This window comes from Pelecanus crispus, chromosome 7, assembly GCF_030463565.1.
Source record: "Pelecanus crispus isolate bPelCri1 chromosome 7, bPelCri1.pri, whole genome shotgun sequence".
Classification (NCBI taxonomy): Eukaryota; Metazoa; Chordata; class Aves; order Pelecaniformes; family Pelecanidae; genus Pelecanus; species Pelecanus crispus.
The window spans coordinates 9,390,681-9,400,695 of record NC_134649.1 but is presented as its reverse complement, the minus strand read 5'-3'; the positions used below and the strand labels follow the sequence as shown (position 1 = coordinate 9,400,695).

The 10,015-nt window shown below is 65.0% G+C and overlaps 1 protein-coding gene across 1 annotated transcript; it reads left to right on the top strand.

The window, feature by feature from the left end:
• The first annotated feature begins 5,938 nt into the window (after positions 1-5,938).
• HAPLN3 (hyaluronan and proteoglycan link protein 3) lies at positions 5,939-8,593 on the top strand. The gene is made up of 4 exons (XM_075714357.1): positions 5,939-6,065; positions 6,364-6,738; positions 7,822-8,124; positions 8,313-8,593. Exons 1-4 carry the CDS (start codon positions 5,939-5,941, stop codon positions 8,591-8,593), a joined length of 1,086 nt encoding a protein of 361 aa, XP_075570472.1.
• Positions 8,594-10,015: the final 1,422 nt, after the last annotated feature.

Genomic DNA, 10,015 nt, shown 5'->3' with positions numbered 1-10,015 from the left:
GCGAGGGGAGTGATGAGACAGCTCCTATCAAGAGGCACCGGGTCCCCATTGCCGCTGGCTCTACCCACTGGGCAATCCCGGCAGGCGCTGCAGCCGGTGTTTTGGCAGGCGCTCCCCATTCCCCTTCCTGGGGTACTGGCTCCAGCGTCCTCCAAGTCTCAGCATTGCCACCATCCCCACCTTACTGCGGTTTGGGGTGCGTGGAGGTCCCTTGTCCCCAGAGCCAAGTGGTGACCAGGGGGGCTGCAATCTGGTAGTTGGGGAGAGATAGTTTGTAGCCACAAGGGTGCAGAGAAAAGATGGGAAAGGTGGTGGTTAAACCACCCAAAGGCAGTAGGGAAGGAGCTGTGCCATGACCCTTTTTGTAACCTGATTTTTTTCCCTTTCTGTGGGGTGGAGGGGAGCCTCTTGCAATGCTCGAGCCCTTGGGATTAGCAGTAGGAGACGAGTGAGACCTGGCGCCGGCAAGCGGGAGTGCGGGCAGGGTGTCCGGGCAGCGGCGCTGGCGGCGATGCTTCCCCCGCCCGCTGGGATGCGAAGCGGCCGTGGGGCCGGGCCGCTGGCGCGTTCGCTTTGGCAAGCGCCGAGGGAGCCCGGGTGGGATGGCGGCGGTGGCCCCGCTCCGGGGTGTCTCTGACAGTATTAAAACCAGCTGAAACTTCAGGGCTGTTGGCTTGGCTGCTCTGTGCCTCCCAGAGATTTCGCAGACCCTCCTAGCTCCCTTCCCCGCCTAAAAAACAGGGTACCAGGACTTTGTGCATCTTCCCTGCTGCCTCCGCCCTGTCGCAGCTGCCGGAGCCTGTGCTTGCAGCTGGCCAAGCGCAGTGGGATGGGACTTGGGGAGGGGAAGCCACTATCAGCACCCCACGCCCTGTGTCTCCTCCTTTGGCTTTGATCCTGGAGCAAATCCCCCAGCTTGGAGCAAAACTGGCTCTTGCACCCCAGTGCGCTCCCAGGGCTGGAGGGAGCTGTGGGTTTTGCCAGGGCTGCCCATGGGGATGCTCCCAGCAGAGCCCCCCTGGGCAGGGCCGGGGATGGATGCTGCTGGAGCAGGATCCCTCTGCATTGAGGACGGGGTCTCTGGTAGGGAAGGAGCACTGGGGTGAACAGGACAGAGGAGCTTTGCTCCTCTCCAGAGTCTTCTGCCACACTGGGCAGGGACACCTGAGGATGGCACGAATGGCCCAGGGCCGTCTGCATCCCACCACAGCTCTCCATCCCCGCAGCTCTGCACAACGTCCGTGCACCTTCCCAGTGCTGGCACTGCCCTACTTGGCCATGCTTCCCCTCCTCAGGCCCTGCCCATGGCAGAGGGGCTGGCGGGCTGCTTGCAGAGACCGGGCTGAATTCATTGTGGCTGTGGCTGCTTGGTGACAAATAACAGCCACAGCTAGAGACAGGGACTGGGGGGACAGTCAGCCTGGTTCACCTCCAGACATGCCACCCTTATCGCTGGGAAGCTGGGGCAGAGATAAGAGCAGCTTGCTCCGGGTCCGGCCAAGACAGCCCCAAGCCAGGGGCACAGCAGAGGCTCCATGGGGAGGGTGATGGGAGCAGATGCTGCGCGTCAGAGCAGGGGATGCATCCCCAGCGCCCGGCCACCACTTCCCCCTGCCCGTTGCCACCCCCATAGGCGAGCCCCTCTGACGGATGCTGAGCCCCTTCCCAGCTCTGTGGTGTTTCCTTCCTCCTCCCGAGCCCCACGATGCGGGGGGGTGGCGAGGGCCAGGGTGCCCTCCGCAACATGCACGGCCCCTCAGGGCTTCTGCCTGTCCCTCGGATGCTCTTCCCGGACGCGGCTGGGTTGCTGGGGCAGCAGGAAGGCCGGGAGGGCCAGCATGCTGCAGCCGCGGCACCCCACTGCCTGCTGACTCGGCTGCTGGTGCTGCCAGCTGCCCGCGAGCCGGTTCCTCAGGAAGCAGCCGTCTGGGAGAGCATCCTCTCGCCTCCACCCAGAAATCCCAGCACAGATCACAGCCTCCTCTATCCCACCAGGAACATGGGTTTTCCTCCCCAGTTTGAGCCTTGGGTAACAGGTTCCCTCTGGAATCATCCCATGCAAGTGGCATTTCAGGGAGAAATCTCTCCGGTGGGGCCACAGCAGAGCTGTCAGCTGCTGGGTTTGAGGTGGGGAAGGCAGGAATGACATTTTTATGGCTCCCGTTCAACCAAAAGCTCAGCCAGCCCTAAACACATGCCCTAAACACGTGCTCCCGGGTCAGAGCTACCCTGACCCTGTGCAGCCTCGCTCACCCTGAAACCCATGGTCCCACCCAGGGTCCCTCTTGGGGAGCAGAAAACAAATCTGGGATTATCCCTGAAGCTCCAAAAATAGTGTGAGAGGTGGGAGGGAGCGAAGGGGATTCCTCCTTCCTTGGGGGGCTGCTGGTGGCAGGATGCATTCCCATGCTGCCTGCTCCCCAGGAGGTGGAGGGCATCGTGGGCACATCCAGACAAGAGCCATGGCTGAATGTGAGCCACGAGCTGTTGCTGAAAAGAGATGCACAAAAGCATCCCTCTCCCCTTCCCTGCCGCTGCTCCCCTCTTCACACCAGGCAGAGGATGGCTCCTGGCAGGCACCATGGTGCAGGCGGTGCAGGCAGCACAGGGCACTGTGTGGCTTGTTCCTTGGCTCTGAAACAACGGGCTGGCCATGCCAGGGAGCAGCGTGCTCCAGCGGGGCTGTCCGTCTGTCTGCACAGCTCGGGAAGTGGAGGGAACCATCTGGATCACCGGCTCACTGGGATGTGGACAACTTGGGCAAGCAACTGGAGGGGGGCACTGGTGGCCGGGATGCAGCCGGGATGCAGCTGGGATGGCATCCCACCACCTCTGGCCATGGGGCAGGGCTGGGGGGACCGGGGGCCCTCGGCTGGGATGCAGGCAGCGCAGCAGCCCCGCACTGCTGTGCCAGGAGGTGTAATTGCCCCTCCATTGTGGGCTGCAGAGCAGCCTGCTCTGGGCAGGCAAGCAGGCAGCGTGCCCGGCTGTCACGCTCCCATGTCCCCGGGCAGCCCGGCCCTGCTGTGTCTCTCTTTGGGGAGTGCTGGCAGGCCCCGATGGGTGGGTGTGCAGGGAAAAGGAGAGCAAGGAAGAGCAGTGCCTCCAGACCCCGGGTCCTGCAGCCATCCCTGCTTGGGGCTTCCCACGGGGGACGGGGGCTGCCAGGCCGGCGCTGGCGGCAGATAACACTGTTTCCGTGCCGGCTGCTCCCTATCAGCGTGGCGGCGACGGGCAGACAAGATCGCAACCTGAACGCGCTGTGCTGGGAGGGTGGTTGGGAAGGGGTCCCGGCCCCCTTCTCCCCACAGCCAGCCCCGGGGCAGTTTAGTTTTGCATGAGTTGTTTTCTTTCCGGCTTGACGCCGTCCTGCGTGGCAGCAAGAGCCGGACCGGGGCCCCCGTTGCTCATTTCCTTGCCACAAAACAACAAAGTGGGGGGTGAAGCGGCGCGCTGGGCCGGGGCGGCGGGTCGCCGGGTCAGGGCACACGCCGCTCCGTGGTTCCTCCGTGTGCTTGGCCCCATCGGCCGCTCCTGGACCGGCATCCCCCAGCTGTGCTGCCGCTGTGCTGCCCTTCCTGAGGGCTGGATCTGGGGCTCTCAGAGCCAGGGCTGAATGTCCGTGTACCAGCAGGAGCTGGCGTGGAGGGCATCACCCAAGTCTAGGGATGATGGCCCCCTCAGACGGGTGCAACCAGGCACCCCAAAGCTTTTGTGCTTGTTCCTGTGCCTCTGCTTTGCCCCCACAGACCCAAGCGGACCCTGAAGAGGCTGAACCCCGTGGCTCAGCTGCCTCCCCTGGACCCCAGAGCAGGCAGGTGCTGCCTGCGCATCCCGCACACGGACCACCCCCCGCCACAGCCCACCCGTCCCGCGCTGCTCGTGCCCACGGTGCTCCTGCCACGTGCGTGCTTGATGCCACCATTGCCTGGGAACCGCAGCCGGGCCCCCGGTGGGACATGGGACAAGGGAGGACTCTTCTCCCCCAGCACTGTGGCTTCACCGGGGCTTTGCACGGGGCATCACAGGGTCCCACCAGCCCCAGCGGGGCACCCCGCTCCTCACTCCAAGCCGGGGGCAATGCTGGCAGCTGGCACATCACAGAGGAGGCGTGCGGGCAGAGTGTGGGCAGCGTGCGGGCAGCGTGCGGGCACACAGTGAGGCCATCGCCCAGGCATGGAGGGCAGGTGGGGGGCCCGGGGCACCCACCCCAGCTCCGGGCTGTGAGCCGGGGGTTGGGAAAGGCGTGTTTCCCTTTAAGAGGCAGGCCCTGGAGCTGCTTCCTCTCAGCCCTGCAAGAGCCCTAAACACAGTGCATCTGCCTGCAGCCTGCCTGCACGCCTGCCTGCAGCCTGCCCGCAACCAGCGTGAGTACGGCTTGGCCCCGGAGCCGGGGTTGGGAAGGGCTGGCACCCCGGGGTGGTGGGCACCCTGCTTGCCGTGGAGGGCAGGGAGGAATGGCATCGCCATGGAGGGTGCCCGGCATCACCGCGGAAGGTGCCAGGCATTGCCACGGTGGGTGCCGCAGCACGATGCTCACTGGCATCGTGGTTGAGGATGCCAGGCCCCCCGGCATGGCACCGCGGTGCTGGGCTCTGGGGGGTGGCTAGGCCCTGGGGGCACAGGGGGGGCCAGGGCTGGTGCCCCCCAAACCATGTGCAAAGCTGCCGGTGCCTCGAGCCCGCCCTGCCGCGCCCGGGCAGCACGTGGTGGCATGCCTGCCGGCCTCTGGTGCCACCGGGCTCCCGGGGCTGCGCTGACCATTGAGCGGGTGCACCCCTTGCCCTCCGGCACCGGCTCTGCAGACCTTGGTGGGTGGCAAGCGTGGGCTGCACCCCACGGGAAGGTGAGCAGTGGCACCGACCGCGGAAGAGACCCTGGGAGCGAGTAACCCATGGTGAGAGCAGCCGGTTGCGCACCCTGGTCTGCGGAGACCACCACCGCACCCCGTATCGGACCCTGCGGGGGGTGAGCGCCCGCTCTCCCACAGCCCCCTGGCCTGGGGGACCTTTGCAGGCATCCTTGTCTAAGCAGGGGACACAGATGTCAGATCCCTCCCAGCCTTGGAGGGGGGCTGCCGGAGGCTTGCTGGGTGCCGGGCCCCCTCTGCCGGCTCCGGGAAAGCTCACAAGCCAGCAAATTCCGCTGCGAGCCGCCCTGGGTGAGCTCCATGCAGGGCACCCTCGGGTGCCGGGGGCACCCAGAGCTCAAGACAGCGTGGGTCTCTGGTGCCGTGGGGCAGCCGGGCTTCCCCCCACCCAGGGGACGTGGTTTGGGTGCCATACGTGTTGCATGGGGTCAGCGCCAGCCGTGTCTGTGACGCAAAGCAGCAGCTCTGGGTCAGAGCTGGCGGTCCTCGGCCAGGCCGGCTGGGTGCTACCGGGCTTTGTCCGGTGCTGGGGCAGCAAAGGCAGCCCCGAGCTCTCTCCTCCCCTCCTTGGCTGGGTTGCACGCTCGGCTGCCTCTGTAAACCGAGCTTGCGGCTTACAACGGGGCTCGGCCACGTCTCTCCCCCCGCACTCCCTACGTGATGTTTTCCCAGTGCTCCCTGTTCAAAGGACGCCCTGGGATCCTGTTTCCCCCGGCTGCCCCGTCCCCAGCTTGGTCTCAGCTCCCCACGCCGGGCCGCCTGCTCCTCAAGCCCCAGCGGGCAGCAGTGACGAACGCAGTGCTGCACAGTGTGACCCAGGCGGGAGGATGAGGATGGAGGGGACCGGGAGCCCTGGTTGCGGGGCAGGTCTGGGGGCACGGCTCAGGTTGCCTGCGCCCTCCCCTGTGAGCAGGCTGGCTGCTCTGCTGGCTACTCCCACCCCTCTCCTTGCACCCCTGCGATGGGGTTTGCCTGCCGCACTGGGGCCCTCCTGGTTATTTTGGGGTGTTACCACAGCCCTTTTCCCCTCGGCAGCTCAGGCTCAGAGTTCAGCCTCGCTCCACAGCCATGCTGCTGCTCCTGCTGCTCCTGGAGGCCACCCTGCTGTGGCTGGCCAGCGGCTCCCACCACCCCTTCTACAACGGCTTCTACTACAGCCGCATCATGAACGACAAGGGCAACGGGCAGGAGAAAGGTATATTGGGGGTTGGCAGGGCTGGCGGAAAGGGGGGCTGGCAGGTCGGTGCAGGGGGTTGAAGTCCCCCCCATCTCTGGGATGGGGCTGGGACCCATCTCTTGGCGGGGGGGTGTTGGGGCCCAGAGGAGCAGGTGGGGGTGCTCCAGGGATGCTTGGGGGTTGCTCGTGGGATGCTAAGGCAGAAGAGGAGATGGCTGGAGGGAGGGAGCAGAGCGGCTGGTTGCAAGGAGATTTGGTGACGCTGCCCAGCCCTGGACCCTGACCCACACTTCACGTCTTCCCTCCCTCTCCACAGTGGTTTACTTCAACGGGGCCAAGCTGGTGGTGGAGACCCCCAAAGATCCCGTCTACAGCTCCAACGGTGCCAATGTCACCCTCCCCTGCCACTACCATTACGAGCCTGAGATGGAGGGGAAGGGCAAGATCCGCATCAAGTGGTCCAAGCTGCGGGACGACTACACCAAGGAGCAGGACGTGCTGGTTGCCATTGTAGGCAAGACCTGCGTGGCCTTTGGGGACTTCCAGGGCCGCGCTCGCCTCCGCCAGGCTGGCCGGCGCGAGGCCTCGCTGGTCGTCAGCGATGTGCGCTTGCAGGATGATGGCAAATACCGCTGCGAGGTCATCGATGGGCTGGAGGACGAGAGCAATGTGGTGGACCTCCGGCTGAAAGGTGGGGGCACGGTGGGGACTGCGTGACTCCCTGCGCCAAGGCAGTGAGCCTGGCCTTCCCGTGGCACCCCCTCCTTGGGGGAGGTAGCAAGGCAGGGGGTTGGGGAGCCCAGTTGTGGGCAGAAAGGGGCTGGGATGCTCAGTGTGAGCTTGGGGCTGTCTGACTGTGGGGTCTCGGCAGCGAGTGAGCCCAGAGCAGTCTGCCCAGCTGGGATGCGGGGGATGCTACTGTGGAGTCAGAGCTGGGGGTGACCCTGCGGCCACAGCATTTCTTTGCCTTTAGCCACCCATCTTCCCGCCGTGCTGCATCATGTGCAGCTGACCCCTCGCCTCCCAGCTCTGGGTATCTTGTGGTGAACCTCGGTGACTCGTCCAACCCCTCTTGCTCAATTGCCATGAGGGACCTGACTCAGCCCTGGCTCCACTGCCAAGCTCAGAGCTGTGGACATGTCCCTCTTGCTGTGCCCCTGCCCACCCCCTCAGCCTCTGGGCCCTGCCTCTCACGGTGGCTTGTCCCCACCCGTCCCTGTGACTGTGGTCCGAGGTGGTGGTGCGCATGTTCCTGTGGTCCATCCATCCCTGCGACAGGGGTCCATCCGTCCCCATGCTGGTGGTCCATGTGTCCCTGGGATCGTGGCCCATACATCTCCATGATGCTGGTCCTTGTGTCCCTGTTCTGGTAGCTGTGCACCCCCCTGCCGACACTGTCCATCCCCACCGGGGTGATCCGTGCCTCCCTGGGACCACTGTCTGCGCATCCCCAGGACCGTGTGGTGGTGGTCCCTGCATCCCCAGTGTCGTGATCTGCGCACCCCTGTGTGTGCGGGTGCTGTCCCCACGGGGGTGGTCCCCGTGTCCCCCGCCCTGAGCCCCCGTGTCCCCGTGCCACCAGGTGTCGCTGGCAGCTCACCGCCGGCAGCAGCCCCGTCCCCGCAGTCCTGAGCCATGGGCTGTGCTGCCCTGGGGTGGCCCCTCTCCCAGAGCCTGAATTTGGGATGGATCGGGGACCCCTGCGGCTCCTGACGGGCCGGACAGGGTGGGTGGGCTGCCCGCAGAGCCGGCTGAGCGCCCCGTCTGCCCCCAGGCGTCGTGTTCCCCTACCAGCCTCCCCGCGGGCAGTACAGGCTCAACTTCCACGACGCCGAGCGAGTGTGCCGGGAGCAGGGTGCCATCCTCGCCACCTTCAACCAGCTCTTCCAGGCCTGGAGCGAGGGGCTGGACTGGTGCAGCGCGGGCTGGCTGGCCGATGGCACCGTGCAGTACCCCGTCCGCCTGCCCCGCAAGCCCTGCGGTGGGCTGCACCTCGCCCCGGGCATCCGCAGCTACGGCCCGCGCCACCAGCACCTGCACCGCTTTGATGCCTTCTGCTTCTCCTCCGCGCTCAAAGGTGGGTGCTGGGCTGGGGGCTGGGGGGTGGGATCCTAGGGAAGATGCTGTGCCCTGTCAGCGGCATCCCGTGTCCTCCCTCCCTTAGGGCACAGGGCTCCGCCTGGGTGGGGATGCTCCAGGCGGGGATGCTCCAGGTGGGGATGCTCCAGACCATGCTCAGCACTGATGCTCCCAACTCCCTCCTAGGAGAGGTTTTCTACCTGGACCACCCGGCCGGGATGACGCTGGAGGAAGCCAAGCAGAGCTGCCAGGACGTGGGGGCCGAGATTGCCCGGGTGGGGCAGCTCTACTCCGCCTGGAAGTTCCTGGGGCTGGATCGCTGCGATGCCGGCTGGCTGGCAGACGGCAGCGTCCGCTACCCCATCGCCAAGCCCCGGGCCAACTGCGGCCCCGTGGAGCCTGGTGTCCGCAGCTTCGGCTTCCCCCGCAAGGGCAGGTTTGGGGTCTTCTGCTACAAGGAGCGATAAGGAGCTGCGAGGGCTCCTTGGCTGGAGGATGTTTCCAGCCTGACACTGCCCAGCGTTGGGTGTTTCCGAGGGCTGTTTTGGGGGTGACTGGGGGGAGGCAGGGCGGGGGGGGAGGCTTCTTTTTGTTTTATTTTGTTTCCTTCCTTTATATTTTCCACATCTTGCTCAGCAGCCAGCGCATGCAGCTGCTCGGGGCGGCTGCTGGCTGGGGCAGCATGGGACTGTCCCCAGCATGGGGTATGCACGAGGGTGATCCCCATGGGCTGCTGCCACCCCACTTGGCCTCAGCCACCCCATGGGTGGTGGCCCCCTCCTGCGGTGGCAGCACGTCGCCGACGCTCGCCTGCCCTTCCAGGCTGGTCCTGCCCCTGAGCTTGTGGGGTAAGAGCGAGGCGAGGCTGGATTCGGCCAGAGGCAGAGAGTGGGTGTCTCTGTTGCATCCCAGCCCCTCTTCCAGCCCCGTCCCCATCCTGCTGAATGATGCCATTGTGCCTGTCCCCGTGGGAGCACCAGTGCCTTATCTCCACGCACTCCTTGCCTGGACTCCACTTGAACTCCGGTGCTGCCTTCTTCGAGCATTTGGTTATGAAAAGATGTATTTTCCTGGACCTCTTTTAATAAATCAGTGGAGAAAGCCCTGGAGCAACGTGGCTGTGTCCCCATCTCTGTCCCCACGAGTGAGGGGTCTGCTGCATTGAGAGGATTTGGGGATCCCCAGCTGGACACCTGGGGGCTGTCTCGTTCTTGGCTGAGCATCGTCTCATCGCTGCTGGCTCAGCCCTGCGCCCACCTGAGCTCCTGCAAGGGCCCCGTGTGCCCTCATTAATGAGTGTTAATTAACCCCCTGGGTGTCAGAACTGGAAGCTGGAGGGTGAAGCACTTCCTGCTGGCGATGGGGTTTAGATAGTTTTAGGCATGTGGGTTAACACCCTCCTGGGGTGAGAGCTGAACAGGGGTGGCGATGTCCTACCCCAGGGTCCTTCTTTGGCTGGGGCTTGAGGAAACACCCCCGCACCTCTGTTGTCCCCAGGGCTGCACCCTTGGGTGCTGGCTAGGGCTGAGCTGGTTCCATGTAGCCTGGAGGACCCTGTTTGGGCTCCCCTTCCTTCCCCGCTGCCTTGCTGTGGGAGACCCGCCCCCCCCCCCCCCCCAGCCCACACAGACACCCACCTACCCCCAAAAAACAACACTGAGAAAGTGCCCATTCCAATTTCACTCTCTTTATTATTTATCATTCTTTCAAAATAGGATATGTTCAAAAATATAAATAGGTGCAGGGAACGCTGGTGCCCCGCACGGTCCCCTGGAAAGAGCACATCGTCCCAGGATGGGTGCTGCGCGGCGGGGGGTGGTAGGGAAGCAGAGAGGGGCTGTAGCCCCCAGGTCCTGGGTCTCAGCATCCCCTCGCCTCCCTCGTCCCAC